The sequence below is a fragment of the Dermacentor albipictus genome, chromosome 5 (genome assembly GCF_038994185.2).
Source record: "Dermacentor albipictus isolate Rhodes 1998 colony chromosome 5, USDA_Dalb.pri_finalv2, whole genome shotgun sequence".
In the NCBI taxonomy this organism is placed as follows: Eukaryota; Metazoa; Arthropoda; class Arachnida; order Ixodida; family Ixodidae; genus Dermacentor; species Dermacentor albipictus.
In genome coordinates, this window is record NC_091825.1 from 4,277,861 (window position 1) to 4,298,903 (window position 21,043).

Below are 21,043 nucleotides of genomic sequence, written 5' to 3' on the forward strand. Positions count from 1 at the left end.
AATCGCGAACTGTTTTGTTCGAGCATAGCCTATCAAAAAGATTGTTTAACTATATTGAAAGCTTGAACATATTTATTTCTAACCAGCATGGATTTAGGAGCCGATTGTCCACTATCACCCCGCTTGCAGAAACAGTAAACGATTTTGCTCAGGGAATTAATGAAACAGGTCAGGTGGACGTAATATGCTTAGATTTATCAAAAGCTTTTGACCATGTTTCACACTCGGATTTGGTTGGTAAACTGCTTGATCTCAGAGTTAAATTAAATGTAGTTAAGTGGATTCTTTCGTACCTTACTAACAGGTCGCAATATGTGGAAGTGAAAGGAAACAAATAAAAAATTCAAAAAGTAACACCTAGGGTCTGTGTTTGGATCTATATTGTTTTTATGTTGATTTAATGACGTGACAAATGGCTTTAACCCTTTCGCTGTCGGACCTTTCTGGCCGTGACGCACCCCCAGTGTCGGGTTGGTTTTAGGGAACGAGCATAACAGGGAATGAACATAGCAATTTATTTTTGATTATAATTGGTATACAAATAACATAGTCAATGCAATATGCACATTTCAGTGTTCTGCAGCTGTTGTTAGTAAACATCATCATCATCATCAGCCTGACTATAAAATCCGTTCAACATCCGAATCTGACGATGCAGAACCCTCTTCCTCGCATGCGACTCTGTCCGAGTTCGAATCTGAGCTCGGCGGCTCGTATTCTGAATCGGAATTGAGCCACCGCTCCAATGAGCAGACGAAGGTCCTGCGCGCTCAGCCATCCGAAAGAAACCGCGCGCAGGGAGGAGGATGCGCTTTCAGTCGCCCGCACAAGAGAAATGGGACGTTGCGTGAACAAGACAGAGGGAGATGGAAAAAGGCTAAACAAAGTTCGAAGGGCTTTATGTTTACTGCTGCAAGTCGGAAGCGAGGGTGCCGCGAGAGAGCGAAAGCAGCAATCGAGTCACTCTTTTCGGAGAGGCAACGGCACGCACGTGCGCCTGAACTTGACACGCGCCGTAGCAGACACACCAACAGAAGAAAAATAAAAACCTTCAAACCAGCGGAGAAGGCAGAACAACCCTTGAACCCATAACCACACGCCCGCGACGCGTGATCCAGCGAACGCGGAGCCACCGCGCCACTCAGCAAAGAGAAAGTGGGGAGTGGCAGTCGCACCGTACTCTTCAATACATGGATTTGGACAGGTCGGGGCGAATATACGAACTTGTAGAAGGAGTCAACAGATAGCGTGGCCAATCCAGGAGCGCCAGCTTTGCGCTCAGGCGCGAAATTTTGAACGCGCGATAGAGAACGTACCGGTACGTCAGTGACATGTAGGGGGGGGAAGCGCGATGACGTACCCGTACGTCGGTGACAGCGAAAGGGTTAATGATACGATAATGGTTCATTTATTTCCAGATGATTGCTTAATATACTCTAAGATCTCTTGTCATGAGGACCAAATAAAATTAGGTTCAGCACTAGAAGCAATCACCAATTGGTGAAAGCGATGGAAAATGAAAATGACAAAACTCTGTATGCGCAAATAACTAGAAAAACAAGAAATGTATTACGTCCTAATAACAATTTAGATAGTAAACCAGTAAAACAAGTGAGTCACTTAAAGTATTTGGGCATTACGATATCAGATGACTTATCTTGGAAAAGACACATCACTATTTTAAGTAATGCCGCAGAGGTTAAACCATGGTCACTAAGACGTATGCTTAAACTTGCTCCCCGGGATGTTAAACTAACTGCATATTTGGCATTGGTATGTCCTGTGATAGAATATGCTAGCATATTATGGGATCCGTATAAGAAGAATGAAGTAAATAAAAAAAAATACAGAGGCGTGCAGCAAGGTTTATTATGTCAAAATATAGGTGCACGGATTCAGTGACTGATATGCTCACTCAACTAAACTTGCCCGAGCTTTCATCGTAGTGAAAAGTGGCTAGATTAAAATTTATTTATTTAATGAAAAATAACTGCTTCAATTTCGGCACTCAAAGATGCTTACAAAACAAAACATCACGGATATCACGGTCCATTAGGTCTAGCCACGAGGACCAACATGTGCCCATACCTACAAAGGTTGACTCATTTAAGTACTCCCTCTTTCCTAAAATGATTGAAGATTGGAATCCGCTACCGCATAGCATAATGAAAATTGATTCTCTAGAACAGTTTGAAAAATCTGTACTGGTCTATCATTCTTGTATGTAACCATCCTCACACATTATTAGCTTCTTTGTGCAATGATAGGCAGCATGTGTAGCATGACATGATTGAAATGATTCTACGGAATATTGACGAAGTTTCTGTGCGTGATGTTAAAAATTTGATTTTGTATGGTACAGTTGTTGCTTGTGTTCAGTGCCTGCCATACAATGCTCAATGATATACCTGCGGATATTCTTGTGTAAAGCTGGCATAATGAAGCATTAGTATTTTCTGGTTTAATTTGTGTAGTGCTCTTGTTTGTAGCGATCTTTGAAGCTTATTTCGTGATTTCTCCAGCCTGTATTCGTCTTTTTGGGTTAACAATATCAACAAATAAATAAGTAAATAAATAAATAAATAAACAAGTAAATTATATGGTGCCCTGTTAAACTGAAAACCCCATTGCTATTCAGGACAACTTCGCTATTCTTTCAGCTTCAGAGGGAAAAAAGCACCTAAGTGTGTCTGACAGACATTCTCAATAAAATATATTTTCCAGACCTTCGTATATAAACTGAGTTATCAGTGCAGGCATACTAATTTGGTTTTCCCTTTAATAAGAGTAGAGCATACTATATGCATCTCAATTCATAGGTACTTAGGACACTGGTAGCTTGCAAAATTTTTGTTAAGTAATGTGATTAGCCTTCAGAGCATGTGCAGCTCTGTTTTTTATCAAAAATTTGGAAGCATAAAAGTTTGTGTTAAATTTTCTGATATTCAATATTCGTTTCCATATTTGGCTTTTCTTTTTTTTTCTGATTCAATTTAATATTCGATTCGAAATCTACGATTTGGTATTTGCACACCACTACCTATTAGAAAAGTGTTGGGTGTCCGACCTTCAGAAATGCACATCTAGCACTGTGAAATTTGTGAAGTGTGTCAGGGGAAATTTTTATTGGATGCCCCTTTTATATACTGTAGTGTACCTAATGCATTGAGCATTTAGAAAAATAACTGCTATTTTGGGCATGTGTTTAAATATGATTCTGGACACAAGTGTCAAAAACAGTCACGCAAGAAGCTCTCCTTTCCCACCCCTTTCCAGTGGCACCTCACGTATGCCGTTTCACAATAGCATGACAGGTGGTGCCACCATTGCGTTCCAGTGGTGGCATTATTCCAATCGATGCATACGTCACACTTATAGCAGATGAACAAGGCGAGTAAGGCACACAAATTAAACAAGACTCCCGGCGGAATGCTACCTCTCTGCAAAAGAGGCAGTAGTTAAGCTTTGGACAGTCCTCTGTACACGGGGTTCCTATTTATCAGACATGGTTGTTGCAGTGCACTTAGCCTGCATTGGTGGCAGCACAGGCTCAAAGAAACGTGGTGGGCCTGCATTTCATGTGGCCATCATTGTTTGCAGTGTGCGTGTATGTGAACCATCAATGCTCGTGCGGGCCCTACCTGGACCCGGCCAAGATCGGCCAGCTGCCCCTTCAGCTGGGACCGGGTTCCATGAACCGGGTGCTGCGTGAGGCAGTGCAGGCCTGTGTGGATTGCGCCCTGAATGAGAAGAATGTGTACAACCTTCTGCGCAGGGGTGATGGCAAAGTCATCATAAACGGTGAGTGAATGTTGGATTGTTGCAGTGGCTTAATTGGTCTGAAAACCACCAGTGCATCAAGTGGGCGAGAATGACAACACTGCATTTGCTGTGGCAGCACCCAGCAGCAGTGATGCATGCAGTCTTAAATGACAAGCAAAGTTGCAACATTCAAATTGAATCCACAGAAAATGACATTTAATTATTGAATCAAATATGACGCAGACATACCTCAATACAGTCGAACACGGATATATCGAACTCGAAGGGGATCTCGAATTAATTCGATATATCAAAAATTCGATATAAAAAATACAGGCCCAGAGACTTTACCTGTGGCGGACGATGACCTACCGATCGGCGCATTCAAGAATGACAACTATTTCCGCACACACGACGCAACGTAATGCTTTATTTGCGTGAAAAAAAATCGCTTATGTTGGTCTGCTTCTTCGCCTTGCAAATGAAATTAAAGACGCCAACCTCGATCTTATCGAGGCTGTTCAGGTGCGAAAGCCCGGTTCCTTCCATGTCGCCGCAACAACGGCGAATCAAGCTGAACGCTGCCGCCACTTCAGCGACGGAGTACGAGCGTGTAGCGTGTAGCGCCCTCGTCCGGACGATCTTCGTCGCCACTCGAGCTGTCAGCCTGGGCCCCTCCAACTGCAGCTACAATATCCTCGTTGGCGAGGCTCGCAACAGCCTGAACATTGCTGTCAACGTTCACATAATCGTCAGCAGACACTTCGGCTGGAACGGCAGCCGGGAAAAGGGACGACAACTCGCGAAACGCGTCGTCCATGTACTCGTCGCCGGTTCGCAGGTTTCGAGAAGTTTGGCCGTCAAGAGGCTTGCCTTCCGGAAGCAGTTGGCCACAGTATCCTGCTTCACGTCTCTCCAGGCGCCCGTCATCATTTGAATTGCCCCCAGCAGGTCAAGCTTAAGCTCGGTGCCCATGCGGAGCCTATCAATGAATCGCCTCCTGTAGGCGACTTTGAACGACTTAAATGATGCCCTGGTCGAGCGGCTGCAACTTCGCTGTCGTGTTTGCCGGCAGAAACTTGAGCGCGATGTTTTCGAGCTTGCAGGTGGTGTGATGGGCCGAGCAGTTATCGATGACGAGGCAAGAGTGACGCCCCGATTTGCCCAGTTCGGTGTCCCACGCTTGCAGCCATTCCGTAAACAGCTGACGCGTCATCCACGCCTTCTTATTGAAGGCGTTGCGAACGGGGAGCTGCTTACAGTTTTTGAAGCAGCGCGGTGCCCTTGCTTTGCCAATCACAAAGGGCTGGAGCTTTTGAGAGCCATCCATGTTAGCAGCGAGCAGAACGCTCACGCGGACTTTGCTCATCTTGCCCCCGTGACACGTGCTGCCCCGGACGTCGAGCGTCTTGCTGGGCAGCATCTGCCAAAACAACCCGGTCTCGTCGGCGTTGAAGATTTGCGCGGATGGAAACTTCGCGCAAATTTCCGGCCATTCCTTCGAAATCCACTGCTGGATATCCTGGCTGATGACGGCTCCGCTTTCCCCAGAAATGGTTTTGCCAACTATCTTATGGCGGTTCTTAAACCTCTGCAGCCACCCTGTGTTGTCGGCGAAGTTGTCATCACCGAGTGCAGCGGCAAACCATTTGGCTTTAGCCATTAGCATTGGGCCATCCACCAGAATGTTCTTAGCCCGCACCTCTAAAAACCACGCAAAGAGGGCCTTTTCAACTTTCTCGTGGGCAGGAGCGCGCACACGACAAGCTCCCGACGTTCGTAACTCCGCCGCTTTCAACTTTATGTCCGCCTTGTTTTTTAACAAGGTGCTTAGAGTGCTCCGAGGAATCCCGAAGTCGTCTGCCACCGTCGCACTTTTCTCGCCCACCTCAACACGCTGAATGCCTTTCAGCTTTGTCGCAAAGTCCAGGTTCTTGCGCTTCTTGACGCTGCTTGTGCTTGCTGCGGCCATTGCTTCCGCGTCAGCTCACCACGATCCAGTCACACGTGTCGTGAGAAGCACGCAAAACAATAATGAACACGAAACACAAGAACGCGCACAAAACACAAGAATTCACGTGCGCAGCCACCGCCAACAAAGTGCTCGCGATGGCCACCTCCGAGGGCGACAGCGACGTACGAAAGGCACGAGCTGTGGTTGGCTGAGCAAAACTCGTGAAAAAGCAACAAGAAAAAAAAAGGCAAAAGGAGGAGGCCACCGCCGCCTTCGTTGTTCCTGGCTACCTTTTCCGAGCCGATCACTATGGTTACGCGGGGGAAGGATGAGAGACATTGGGAGAGAGAAAAATAAAAGCAGTTCCGCAAGCAGGGTGTTGCCGCAAGTCGAAGAGCGTGCGCAGCGGGAGTAACGTCTGAGCCTCCCTCCCTCTCACTCTCACATTTTCCGAGCCTTTCTGGGGTGGCGCGGAGCACGCGGGTGCAGCGAGTGCCGAGATCGCGCGGCGTTCTATATATCCAATGGCGGGTAAAAATATTGTTCGATATAAACGTACGAATTTCTATACTTTTACACAGAATTTTCAAGGGGATAATTTACGAGTTCGATGCAGACAATAATTTGATATATGTGGGTTTGATGTATCCGTGTTCGACTGTAATAACGAATAGGGATGTAGTCAAAAGGTTTCATGGATAACCTGGCCTACTAAAGTCATTGTACAGCAATTGTAAATCTCGTGATAGACCAGTAAAATGACAAAACTGACCTTTCAGTGCCTATACAGAAATTTGTTCACAAAACTGTGATAGAAAGTGTTCACCACTGGAACAGAGAAAGTACTGTTTAACCCTCTCAGTGTCGTTTTTTTTTTCAGAGGTGATGCACTACCGGCCAACGTTACTAGACTAGCTTCAATTTGCAAATTCGGCGCCGTTGCGCGGAACCGCCACCTGCCTGCGCCTTCGTGGCGCTGCTGTCGCGCCCAGCTTCACTTCCTCACTAGCCGGTTACGTTGTTGACGGCGAATTTCAGCAAGCATGTCATCCGCGAAACTGTAGCCTACGTTGAGTTTGTTAAGAATATCAGTAGAGGATGCCGACGTGCTGCGTACCTGGCTGCATAGGCAGCTATCGGAATGATGTCGACAGTTGGGTGCGCCACTTTTTCTGTGCTCCCAGCAATGCGACGCTTCACTCGGCGTGGAGCAGAGCGATTCCTCGTGCCGACCGGGAACTTGTCTTGTGTCCCAGACAGTGGCGCATACCCACTATGGTGGATTGGCCAAGCAGGCAAGCAGGCAAGTCCTTCGTATGCTTAGAAGTAAAACTAGATTTAAATAGTGGAGCGTGGGACTAGAACTGTAATTTAGACGTGTGATGAAAATATTGTTAAGAATTTTTCGACAAAATCCACGGCACGTGCTCGGGCCACTGCTCCTGCGTTCGTCCTCGTCTTCCACAGCAGTCTGCGCTGCCATTCATCATTCCAGCGTAGAATTTCATTTCTCTTCTGTCGTCGTGATGGGGAGGCCGCGTTTACGGGGATATGAGCCATTGCTTAAGGAAGTACGAGCCACTCATTGTCTTACATTACGGACAGATTTAATTTTGAAGAAATTTAATTTCGAAGAATCACCAGCGGCAAATGGCGGGCGAAGGCTGCTAACCACGCCCTGAGCAAACTTGAGACATCGAGCACAACTGACAACGGCGGAGTGCGGGCATAAAGTCAGTGACGTCATTCTCTCCGTCGCAGCCGATTGCGTATGTAACCTCATAATTGAGATATGCTTTAATGAACCCTCGGGATTAACCCAGTGATAAGCACAGGGGCCACATGTTTCAGCTTCGCTGGTTAACCATCCTCACGGAGTGGAAAAGCCGACAACTTTTTTTGTGGCTTGTGTGTCCAATCACTGACCTCATCTTTCTTTTTATAGCGCTTCTTTGGCGTGGTGAAAAGCTTTGGTGGGGATGAAGATAATCCTATAATCACGTACTTTGGCCAGATCTTCAGGCTCTTGAGCCTAAACTGCGCGAAACGTTAAGAAACTGCGCGAAACATTAAGACGACAGAAAGTAACACAAGACATTTAGAAACGCAGCTTCTGCGCTTCGATGTATGCGTTTCTTCCTTTCGTGCAGTTTACCCTTCTTTCAGTATGAACCAACTGGCCCGATAAATCTTATTGCTGTAGGTGGATACCGCTTTCTCATGGTGTCACTAATTCGGACAAGGGGGAACGCCAGCGAGCGTAAAGCATGCGCAAACTGCCCGTCCGCACAAGCTCGAGGCTGCGGCGAGGCGTCTGCAGTGGAGCTCAATGGAACGGCGCTGCCATCTGGCGGCTGTCACAGAAGTGGCGACACCAGCTGCAGGCGCGCAGCGGAGAGTTTTACAACTGAAGCTAGTCTAGTAACGTTGCTCCCGGCATCGTTTTTTTTTTCTCAGATATTATAAAACAAACGCAACAGTGTATGTTTGGTCATGCAGAGGGGAAAGAAATCAACACCACACAATAATTGCAGCACAGGGTTGTTGGCAATATGCAAGTCTCCTATTGATGTACAAAGCTGCAGCATTCGGAAAGTATTGAGTATGCACAGGACCTGAAGCATATGGAATAAGTTCTGTAAATGTAGTGGCCGTTCAAGGCATGCAGAGTATAACAAATGAGTTGCACTGAATATAGTGTGGCATTTAATAGAACAAAGCTGGTGTACCACATGTTCAGCTGCGTGCAATGGTCATTACAAAAAATTAGCCAACGATTCCTATACTCCATAAAGCAAAAATTGAGCACAGGTCTGTACGGGTTTCCATTTCGTGATATATTGGCGGGCGCTGACAGTATATCTTGTGAGGCACGTCGCAAACAGAGCATCATGCTGCATGACTGCCTCACTAATCTGGAGATAGCAAGAGGTAAAAAGCCCACCTGCTATCACACCACATGGGAATGCCAACTTATAATGGCAGTCCCCAAAATCATAAACCCAAGTGCGGAGCAATGGGAGGCACTGCTGGCCAGCAACTGCTGCGAGGACCAAATTGATATCGTGCAGTGCGCACGCAAGGCAGCTGAGGCCATTGGAGCCCTGAACAAAGGGCCCCACTCCTGCTAAACCTAGTCAAGAGTGTCCAAGAAGACCCGGACAGACCACCACAAAAGACCCTGTAAATAGAGACCAATAAATGTTTATGATTATGATATGGCGAGAGCCAGTGCGTGGGTGACACATGGGCGCTTTTCACAGCAGCCGTCGCGGACAGACCTCTCGGACGATGTGCACTACTGTGCCGCCATCTCGTGGCTATCGTTGCCGCACTGCACTTTTCTTCTCACACTTTTGACATACCTTCCTCTCCACTTTCCTCCTTGAGTCCTTCATCCCCCACTGCACTCAGCGTTCGCTTTCGTCTTTCGCTGTGTTCATTCGCTCGATTGTGCCGATGGCAATGCTCCCCGCAGGAACGGGCACTTACGAGCTGTGCTCTGAAAAATTACACAGATAATGGCAAACAGTCTTTTGGTATGGTCCTCACATTCCGGTTTGACAAAAGGAATATAAGCCTACAGCATAAAATAAATAATAGCCATGGCAGACTCACAAATGTCATAATTATCTACACTTTATCACGGTGTCTGGGCCAAAATCCAATGCAGCTGAAGTTGCCCTTTCCTCAGATGACAAGCTGTCATCCTCCAATTCCAAGCTTGGCCATATTTGAATTACGAAGAGCTGCCACATTAGTCAACAGGTGAAAATGCCATACGAGCAGCCATCTAAAATTGATCAGACAGCCATGCGCAAGGAAGGAGTGCTTTTGTTTATTCAAACCCAACCAGTCAAAGCAAGGAGAGCAACAGATAAAAGAGATACGACAGTCGTTCTGGTTAAAGCACACCAACGAACGGGGGTCCCTCATCGCGCCAAAGGAAGTTCGCCTTAGTGAAGATAGTGGGAGACAAAAATAAAATATAAACTTGTATAAAGAGCAGAAACATGCAAGAGAGGTGGCCTTGCACTACGGCACCAATATTTGAATGCAGAATTGCCACGGGTAGCCACTTCTCCCACACCTATGCAGAGGCGTATTCCACAGCCGCTAAAATCTCAAGCATAGGGAGGAGAAAATATGCTTCCAGAAATATACAACAGGTGGCAAACCATCTCTGAGCTCCCCAACTTCCTGCTGTGCACGTCCTAGTAGAACGTACAGGTACGTCAGGGACATAATGACAAGGTTAATGTGGGACAAATTGCCTTCATTATAGATGAGGTCATGCTTTCTGTTCGGAATGTTGTAGTGGTTTGAATTAGGAAGGATTCTATCAGCAACGCTACTACTGTACTGATTGTGCTATATTGTGCCGAGAGGTGAATATTCTGCTACATTTCAGCAAAATATGAGAAATCTGTGCCCACCCTATGCCAAAAGAGTTGCCCGGGCTTTTGAAAATGAAAGCAAGTCCTCAAGCACTGTTTGTTCGCACCATCGAAAGCAGCATGGCATGGACTAGCGGCTTGGTTAGCTCCACAGTGGACTGAGTCAAGCCTCTTCAACAGCTGTTTCTTCCGTGGGCTGTTGTCTATTATCAATACCTTCCATCCCGTCACCTGCAGGTTACTTAGGCAGTGGGACAGTGTTGCTTTTCAAGCCAATGTAAAACGGTGGCCCAAGTTTCAGATGCTGTATAGTGTCTAGCTCCATTTTTCTAACACAAAGGCCATGATGTCGCAGACACGGCAGCCGTAAACAGTTTTTCCACGATTCAATTTATTGCCTATCCCCCACTTTTGTTGGCGAGGTGCTTTCACAGCTTTAAAAATGGCGTGTGGCCCCTACTAAGATTTTAGTTGACTCTGCCCCAAACAGCACATTTCGCTGCTGCCATGCTCACGAAGTGTGCCACTGGTTAGGCCTAGCTGCTCCGTATGGCTGTGACAAAAAAATCGCTGCCAGCCGACATGGTGGCAAGGTGGCTTCCAATATGCTCAGACCAGTAAACCACCTCTGTGATTGGGCACGAGTTCACAGGCCAGATTGGTGGCCAGAAGCGAAGACTGGGTCTACGGGCAACATTCCAGCCACAGTATTGCGAACGCTTTCGTGAAGTTTGTATTTGCGCTTGCTGGGCGGAATGGCAAAAGCTCACCTGTAGGCAGAAAGCTCCAGACTGAATTCGTGCCTAATCTGACTCTGTTGCAGAGTTAAAGGTCGGGTGTGTAGAAGCTGCACTTCGTGGTGTCGCGTGACGCACATCGAGCTGTGCGACGAGTGAAAGTGAGCTGCTGCCCCCTCAGTCTAGTGAAGCACAGCACAGGGCCAAATTAAGTAAAATTTTTATACTGCTGACATTGTAAAAAGGAATGAAATCAATTTTACTGCTAAAGTTCGCATTCTGGGACTGCTCGTGTGACTATTCGGACGCTCTTTCGAGAAATCTAAAAAATTGGTCTGCTTTTTTCATCAAGTTTGACACTCATTAGGCCAATTTCACATTCAGAGTTTATGAACAGGCGACCACTTGCTGCTTTCACATGGGCTACATAGCTTGCCCACTGAAAAAGCTCCCTGTAATATAGTTTGCAATAGCTTTCATAAACCTGCTCCGAAAGTCTATTTTACTGCTCCAAAATTCATTTCCATCAAAAGCTGCTCTGAAATGGCATGGACCAGTAGCATCACTGTTATAGATGAAGTCGTGATGACACATTTTGGTCTGACGCCTGGATGGTCTGGACTCACTAATCAGTGGTGTGTCCATAGGGCCACAAATGCACCACTAAGGCATTAGGTGCCTGTTTTCTCTCTTGGTGCCATTTGGTTTGCTGCTGTTTCGAACATCTGTTTAAATTTGCTGAGTACCAGAATGACTTCAGGACAGGAAATGCTCAGCCAAACATCTTAGTGGAGCACATGCAGGCATCTGGACAGTTGCAGCTAAAAAAGAAAAGTGAGGATGACATCAACTTTGTTATTATTTCTTCAGCTCGCTTTTTTCCATTCACAAATATGGCTAATGCTCTTGTCTTCTCTGTCATTAAAATAGCAAACAATGTTACGGTAAATTCATATACTGTATAGAAGAACAATTTAGATATCTTAAGAAGATTTTTAATAAAAAGAGATCATTGATGCATGATTTTTGTACTGGCGGGACCATCGCCTAGAAAGCTGGTGAAGAAAAAGGCGGCTCACAAGCACAAAGCACCAGAATAGAACACGCTGGCGTGCTCAACCTGAGCAGTCGCGGTATCGGCCGCTCCTGAGATCCCACGGCACCATGGCTGGCCGGTCTAAATAAACTGTGGTCACAGCGGCTGCCTCTTGACGCTGCCTCCCACAATTTTATTCAAATTGGTGAATATTGTCATGTGTCTTCAAAGAGGACTGGCAACGTTCAATGAAGACAACTGGCTTCTGAAAAACGATGATGGCAGGACCAGGCTATCGAGCGGGCAGGGGTAGCAGGCGCACTTCTTCCTTCTTGTCCTTCCTGCCTCTTCTTTTGCACTGTCCGCACTACTGCAGGTGGTATTTCTCCCCTTCCTCGAAAACGGAATTGGCTCGATGATGAAGAAGCGGTGTACGGTCAAGGCAGATGCTGGCGCAAAGAATACAGTGACAGCCACAGGAAAGACACAAGTACAGCAGAGGTGAAGTGTGACGTGCAGTCTGAAGAAACAGAGTGGTAACCGCATTAGCTGCACATATGAGCACAAATATAAAAAATGAAGAAATTGAGAAAAAATAATCACGAATGCGCACCATATGGTTTCATGCGTACGACGTGAACGATGTCATGGTTAGGTTGTTGTCTACGCTGTGTTTGAGCCACACTGTCTGGAACAACTTCATAGTTCACGTCACTAATGCAGCCCAGCACTTTGTATGGGCCAAAATACCGGCTGAGCAACATTTCACTAAGCCCCCAGCGGCGAACAGGAGTCTACACCCACACTTGGTCGCCGGGGTTGGTCGCGGATGTTATAACGGCGTGCATCTGCGTGCTGCTTCTGACCAATGTGCAGCCGCGCAAGCTTGCGAGCTTCCTCAGCGCGCTGAGTAAATTCTTCAGTGTGAGTAGTTAGGTGCTTGCCGTCTTGACACGTCAGCATTGCTAGCATAGCTTCGCGGCCGTAAAGGAGATGAAATGATTTAAAGCGCATCGTTTATTGTACGGCGGTACAGTATTATACACGAAGGTCACGTAGCGCAATGTATCATCCCATGTTTTGTGCTGGACATCAATGTACATAGAGATCATGTCCTAGATGGTCTTGTTTAAGCACTCTGTAAGTCCGTTGGACTGTGGGTAATAAGCAGTCCAATGCCTAGTGTTGCTCAAATGAAAAATTTCGTCCATGAGCTGTGCTGTGAACGCCGTCCCTCGGTCTGTGGTTACAGTGGACGGGGCACCATGACACAATACAATGTGGCACATGAAGAACTGCGCTACCTCATAAGCTGTGGCTTGTGGTAGCCCCTCTCTCTCGACATAGCCGGTTAGTCACTCTCCATAATCACCCATTTATTGCCGTTGAACGACAGAGGAAAAGGCCCATGAATGTTCAAGCTGGCTCAGTTGAATGGCTTATGGGGTGGTTTGATGGGCTGCAATAACCTAGGGGGCTTCATGGGCGGTGACTTTCGCCACTGACATTTGTGGCAGCCTTTAACATACTGTTTGACGCTGGCCCGAAAGCCCGGGCCAGTAATACATGTCGCATACTCTGGCAAGCATTCGTGAGGAGCCTAAGGGGCCAGATATGGGCTCGTCATGGCAAGTGAAAAGAATGTCGTCCTGCAAGTCTTTTGGAACCACCAGGAGATAGGTTCGATCGTTCAAATGAGTGTTTTTCTTGTAAAGCACATTGTCTCGTAGACAACATCAATATGCGACATAGATGGTGTGGAATTGTTGTTGGCCGGCTCTCCAAGTGGTCGATGATAGGTCGAATTTCAGCGTCATGCTGCCGTCTTATCAAGTCCGATGCAGTAATGGCGTGCAGGAAGCCGTCATCATCCTCTGACTCCTGACTGACAGATTCGGCGGGTGCACACAACAGTGTGTCATTGCCTTTGTGCTTGCGGCCAGACTTGTAAATGATAGTGACGTCAAATTCTCGTAGCCGCAAGCTCCACCTTGCCACTCTTCCTGAAAGATCACGTATGTTTGCCAACCAACATAGGGCTTGGTGGTTTGTCACCACTTTGAGAGGACAGCCGTAGAGATAAAGGCAAAACTTTGTGATCGCCCACACAGCCACGAGACACTCTTTTTCTTTGGTAGGGTAGTTCGCCTCGGCACGGGTCAGCAAGCGACTAGCATTGCTGTCTTGATGTTGGACGAATACAGCACCGATGTTACTGGCATCAGTATGTACCTCGGTGTTAGTGTCATCGTCAAAATGTGCCAGGACTGGTGCTAACTGCGTGCATTGTAGTTCAGCGAAGGCCACCTATTGCTCATTCGTCCAGGTAAATAGCATGTCATCCCTTGTAAGGTGAGTCAGGGGTTCCGCTATCTGCAAGAAGCTATCAATGAAACAGCGATAATATGCACACAAGCCTAGGAAACGCCGCACGGCCTTCTTGTTGCCCAGAGGAGGAAAAGCTGTTACCATGGCAAGCTTGTCGGAATCGGGTTGGACTCCTCTGGCGCTTACAACGTGTCCGAGAAACTTGAGCTCTTCATAGCCAAAGTGGCACTTTTCTGTTTTAAGCGTGCGATCAGCCTATCGGACCGCTTCTAGCACATTTTGCAGGTGATGAAGATGTTGCTCAAATGTTTCAGAAAAACGCAACTACATCATCAAGATACATGAGACAAGTCTGCCACTTCAATTCAGCGAGGACAGTATACATCATTTGCTGGAACGTAGCTGAAGCTGAACACAAGCTGAAAGGGAGCACTTGGAATTCATAGAGGCCGTCGGGAGTCACAAAGGCAGTTTTCTCACTGTCTCTTTCGTCTTTCTCGATCTGCCAGTACTCGCTTTTCAAATTGAGTGACAAAAAATACTGGACGCGCCGCAGTCTATCTAATGAATTGTCGGTATGTGGCAGTGCGTACACGTCCTTTTTTGTTACGTTGTGGAGCTTCCAGTAGCTGATGCAGAAGCGTAGCGTTCCGCCATTCTTTTTGACAAGAACGAGTGGAGACGACTGTGAGCTCTTGGAAGGTTCGATAATGCCATCCTCAAGCATCTCTTTTACTTGCGTACGAATCGCTTTGCGTTCTATTGCTGGCACGCTGTAGAGCTGCTGGCGTGTTGGGCGTGCACCATCACATGTGAAAATTCTGTGCCTTACAATTTAAGTCTGGCGTACCTTAAACGAACTTGCGAAACATGGTAGTGTGGCTTGCTGGGCCAGTTGGACAGGACAATGCTGGTTGTCCAGCATTGTCCGTTTCTTCCTACTTGTGCTCGCGTCCGTACTTGCTGGAACCCATTATACGTTGCGAAACATGCCTTAAATTCAAGCAAGAGCTCGCGCAGTGCTGTCTGGTTCTCTTGCAATAGCTCTGAAATAAAGTTGATGTTACCCAGTGACTTGTCAACCATCTCCACTGCTTCAGAGGCAAAACATTCAGCCCCATTCTCTATGTTGGCAAACGCAATCGAAGTACCGCGGAAAAGGTGTCGACACTTGTTACTGAAGTTGGTGACAAGTAACTGAGAACGGTGATCAGTAAGCTGCAGCACACTCCTAGCCGCACAAATACGTTGCATCAGTAGATGTGATGAGTTATTTTCTGCGACCACTTCGCTTTCGTGCATTCTACCGCATATAACTTCAATGAGGACTCTGGCTCATGGAGAAAGCCTAACGCTTTCGGTGGAAACACGAAGGGCGTCGTCACATTGGTTGTCATTGTACCCGTCGATTGCACGGTTGGCTGAGAAGGGGACTGTACCTCCCCATAGGTCAATAACAGTGCCGTATTCTTGCAGAAAGTCAACCCCAAGAATGACGTTTTGGGAGCATTTACGTAGGACAAGGCAGCTGGCCACGAATGTCGATCCTCGAATACGAACTCTAGTCATGCAAGTTCCCAGCAGAGTAATGACGTGACCACCAGCCATCCGAGTCTGCAAACCATGCCAAGGAGCGATTAATTTCTTCAGAAATGTCGCCATCTTCCCGTTCAAGATAGAAAAGTCCATACCAGTATCCACTAAAATGCTAACCACGTAACTGTTGATCACCACCAATATGTCAAGCGAAAGCTGGTCATTCTGCTCAGCTGCAGTTGACGTTGGATCGGTGCCCGGCCTTGTTCGCGTCGACCGGAGGTCTTCAGTGCGTTGACTGCCAGCGGCCTCGCACCCAAAGGTCGTTGTAGTTAGTTTTCCTGGCGGGGACTTGGCGATCGTGCGCTCAAATATCGCTGGGGCGGTGGTGAAAATCGCCTTAGTGACAGCAAGCGTGACTGTTATCCAGTAGGCGGTGACGTGCGCTGTTGAGTCAGTTAATGTTCAATATCCTGGGGTTGTTGGCCAGGTCTGGGTGGCAGCGAGGAGGCGAAAAGTCTGGCATTCGAAGATGTCAGAACGGGCCGTGGTGGTACAAATGATCTGCCTCACTGCAGTGGAAGCACAAAGGACGGCGGTCTGGTGTGCGCCAAACATCCGACTTCCGAGGGGTCATGCGTCGATCGTCGGCATAATGCACTGGCTGCTCCAGCTGAAGCACAGCAGGAGGAGTAGCAGGTGTAAATATGGAGGTGTGCGTCGTCCTGCGATGTATTGTACTGGTTGGGCCACTGAAAGTGCAACCGGATGAGTGGCATGAACAAACAGCAGGGGTAACGAAGCAGGGAGTCTCAGGGCTTCTGCTTAGGTCACACGGTGGTGTTTGGTCGGTGCAGGTGCAGTGTTAGGAAGAGGAAAGCTGGACCGGAGTGCTTGGTGTACTTAATCTTTTACAACATTTGCAGTGGAGCTCACCGTAGTTTATGACACATCATAAATCTTCTGCATTTTTTCCGGCACAACGGTGCAGATGAGCTCTTGGAGGTCGTCATTGTCGCTTCCAGTCGCCATGAAAATACCGGATGTTGCATTCACTTGCTGCTCGTAGAAGTTCGATCGCTGCTGAAGCATCCTCTCCATACTTAAAGCCTCAGATGAAAATTCGGCTACAGTTTTCGGAGGGCTCTGCACAAGACCAGCGAAGAGCTGCTCCGTCACTTCTCGCATCAGGTGACGCATTTCGTCCGCGGTCATTCCAGGGTCTGCTCGTCTGAAGAGGTGCATCATGTCTTCTACGAACACAGTAACACTTTCGTTGGGAGGCTGGATGTGGGCATGGATCGCTCGTTCTGCTCGTTTGCGGCAATCAGCACTGGTGTAGATATCTAGTAGTTGACGGCGAAACTCGGGCCACGACGTCAGCTGCTCCTCGCGGTTTTGGAACCGCATACACACGCCATCCTTCAGGCAAAATAGACATTTCTATGTTTAGTGGCATCATCCCATTCATTTTAGTCTGCCACACGTCAATGTCGGCCATCTAATCTTCGACGTCTTTGAACACGTCGCCATGGAAAGACTTTGGAATCCGGGGGCTCTGAAGTGTGTACAGGGTCGTCATCACGCTATCCATACCAATTGAGGTGGTTGGAATCCCTGTGTCGTCCTCTGGAGGCAGTTTCCTGATCCTGCAGCTGGCCCGATGGACAGGAGTCTCTATTGGCTGGTGGTTCCGCTCCCAAGAAGTGTCTGCAAAATACCCTGCACCCCACCAATTTGTCACGTGTTTCCAAGGAGGACTGGCAACGTTTAACGAGGACAACTGGCTTCTGAAAAACAACAGCAGCTGGACCAGGCTATCGAGCGGGCGGTGGTAGCATGCGCACTTCTTCCTTCTTGTCTTTCCTGCCTCTTCTTTTGCACTGTCCCCGCTACTGCAGGTGGCAATATGTTGGAGGAAACCAAAAACAACACTAACTGTGTATGTTTGTTGCTATAAGAGATGAGATATGCAATAAAAGCAGGGTGACCCACACTGGGGAACCAGAGGTGGGCCTCATTGCTTGATGGGTCACAAGATTCTTACGAAAATGTCATCGAGTAAATCCTACAAAAGCATTTTATTGCAAGAAACCAACTTTCATTAGGCCACTAGTATGTTTAAGGTACACCAAAGGCAAATAATAAGTCGACGTGGACTGTTTAAATACCATTCAAGAAGCCTCGCAACGCTTGTTTCGTGCCAAGAAAATACCTTTTTTATTGTTCCAATCTGCCGTCACCTAACCAGGGTCTGGTGATGTTGCATACGGCATCACCACCCTTTGCTGCCGTCGATGAGTAGAACCCTGCCCGACAGACGGTGGTACAGAGCCAAGACAAAGCGGTGGATTTGCTGCTGCAGCTGTTTTTTTTTTGTCAAGTGGCGTAGACCGTTCGAGCATCCCGTGACATCACATGGAAGTTGAATTCTCTGCTACTTGCAGTTCGTGCAAGTTTAATGAGCCAGCAAAACCAGTGTGGTACTGCGTGATGATGAAGCTACTGAAACGCAAAAGCGTGGGTGGCGCAGAGTCGAGCGAAAACAAAACCTTTTGGCCGCCCGTGTCGTTGTCAAGGGTAATTTCAGTGAGTTCTTTTTTTCTAAATATGAAATAGAACTGGATAAGTAGCATTTTATTTCGTCTTGTAATGCAGTACAAGGATGTTTTTTGCAGTGAGTGGTTCATACTAGTAACAGAATTTAACTGAGGAGTGCTTTCGTCATCGGGCACGTACTTGAATGTTTCAGGGGAGTCTGTAATCAATCCTGCATTTACGTCAATTTCTCTATTATTAAGGATCTGTTCGTGATAATATTGATGCCTTAGAGATTCTGAAGCGCTAATCTATCACTGTAGCTTGACTTAATATTTGCCTGTAGTGTTCCTTAAAATGTTTGAACTATGATTGAACCAAATGCTGAATTCTTTAGTCTTGTATGTGTGCATCCGTTGTGACATATCCTGTCTTTTATATTATATATTATACATTATATAATTATATATTATATATTAATATTCTAAAGGTGTTTATTTGGCAGAGCTCGGAAGCAGCGCAACGTCGACGGGCAGGGCAGTCACAGCTTCCAAGCACGAGAGCCGTTGCTGAGCAGGAGCGCTCGACCCACTAGCGTTTAGAGCCAGTAGCGCTGAAACCACTAGCGTCTCTTCCACAATCTCTTCGGTACAATCACCCCCCGAGAGCGAGAAGGGAGCCGTCCGGCGACCTAACAGCTCGTCACGATGAGCGGGTCGAAGTAACACTTTAAACGGTCGACATGGACAATGTCTCGTCCACGGCGGCGCATGTCTTCAGATGGCCCAACTGGTACGATGACGTAGTTTACAGGAGATGCACGTTCGACAACACGATAAGGGCCTTCATACTTAGGGACCAGTTTTGATGAGAGGCCAGGGGCAGTTAATGGGACTGAGAGCCACACGAGCGCTCCCGGATCGAAGGTGACCGTGGCAGTGGCATCACCGCGAGTGCTCCTCTGGCGCTCTTGATCATCGGAAGTAAAGGCCCGTGCGATGTCGCGGCACTCTTCTGCATGTCGGACCATGTCAGAAATAGGGACGTACTCGGATGCATCCGGCCGGTACGGAAGAATGGTGTCGATGGTGTGCGAAGGGTGTCGACCATACAGCAAGAAATAGGGTGAAAATCCAGTGGTGCTCTGCGTAGCGGTATTATACGCGTAGGTGACGAATGGCAGAATGGCGTCCCAGTTCGTGTGGTCGGAGGCAACGTACATTGTAAGCATGTCGCCGAGCGTACGGTTGAAGCGTTCTGTGAGGCCATTCGTTTGAGGGTGGTACGTCGTAGTCGTACGATGAACAACGTGGCACTCTTTGAGAATCGCTTCAACTACTTCCGACAGGAAGACGCGTCCACGATCGCTGAGCAATTCTTGAGGTGGACCATGCCGCAGGATGAATCGGCGAAGCAGGAATGATGCAACATCGCACGCTGTAGCTGCTGGGAGAGCGGCGGTTTCAGCATATCGTGTAAGGTGATCTACTGCCACAATGGCCCAGCGGTTACCAGCCGACGTCAGGGGAAGTGGTCCATACAAATCGATGCCAATGCGTCCGAACGGCCGGGTAGGGCAGGGTAGAGGCTGCAGGCCAGCTGGCGAGAGGTGGGGTGAAGATTTTCGGCGCTGGCAGTCGGGGCATGAACGAACGAACTTTAGAATGTAGTTATACATTCCTCGCCAGTAGTAGCGTCGTCGGAGGCGCTGATAGGTTTTGAAAAGTCCCGAGTGCGCACACTGTGGATCAGAGTGGAACGATGCGCAGATTTCAGAATGCAGGCTTCGAGGTACAACTAATAACCACTGGCGGCCATCAGAGGTGTAATTGCGTCGATGAAGCAGGTCGTCGCGAATGGCGAAATGGTGAGCTCGATGGCGCAATGCACGAGTGGTTGGCTGCGATGACGGATCAGCAAGGCAGTCTATGATGGAGGCAATCCAGGGGTCCTTGTGCTGCTCAGAAGCGATGGTCCCAATGTCGACAGAAGAAACGTCAAGCTGGGATATTGCGCAGCAGGCATTGTCGTCTGGCAAGGGAGAACGTGAGAGGGCGTCAGCATCAGCATGCTGGCGTCCGTTGCGGTACAGTACGCGGATATCGTAATCCTGTAAGCGAAGCGCCCAGCGGGCGAGACGGCCTGAGGGATCCTTCAATGACGACAGCCAGCATAATTCATGGTGGTCCGTGACGACATCAAATTGGCGACCATACAAATAGGGCCGGAACTTGGTAAGCGCCCAGATGATCGCCAGGCATTCTTTTTCCCTGACGGTGTAATTGGTCTCGGCTTTAGTGAGCATACGGCTTGCATATGCCACAACATATTCAGGAAACCCTTCTTTGCACTGTGCTAAGACAGCGCCGAGGCCAACACCGCTGGCATCTGTGTGTACCTCAATAGGTGCCGTTGGATCGTAGTGGCGCAAAATGGGAGGAGACGTCAGCAAACGACGGAGCTTAGTGAACGCCTCGTCGCACTCGGACGACCACGAATGGAGAGGTCCATTGCTGCCAAGGAGCTTCATCAGGGGTGATATGACAGCGGCGAAATTGCGAATGAAGCGCCTGAAGTAGGAACACAAACCTACAAAACTGCGCAGTTCTTTGACGGACGTCGGTTTAGGAAATTCAGCTACGGCACAAAGTTTGGCTGGATCGGGGAGGATTCCATCCTTCGAGACGACATAACCTAGTATCATGAGCTGCCGCGCAGCAAATCGGCATTTCTTTAGGTTCAGTTGAAGGCCAGC

The 21,043-nt window shown here is 47.9% G+C and overlaps 1 protein-coding gene across 18 annotated transcripts in view; it reads left to right on the forward strand.

The window, feature by feature from the left end:
- Scm (Polycomb protein Scm) overlaps positions 1-21,043 on the forward strand; it is a 426,899-nt gene that overhangs the window by 272,845 nt on the left and 133,011 nt on the right. For all 18 annotated transcript variants that reach the window (XM_070538219.1, XM_070538231.1, XM_070538222.1 and 15 more), the window contains one exon: positions 3,601-3,801. In XM_070538219.1, the coding sequence (XP_070394320.1) occupies positions 3,601-3,801 (201 nt within the window). The remainder of the gene's footprint in view (positions 1-3,600; positions 3,802-21,043) is intronic.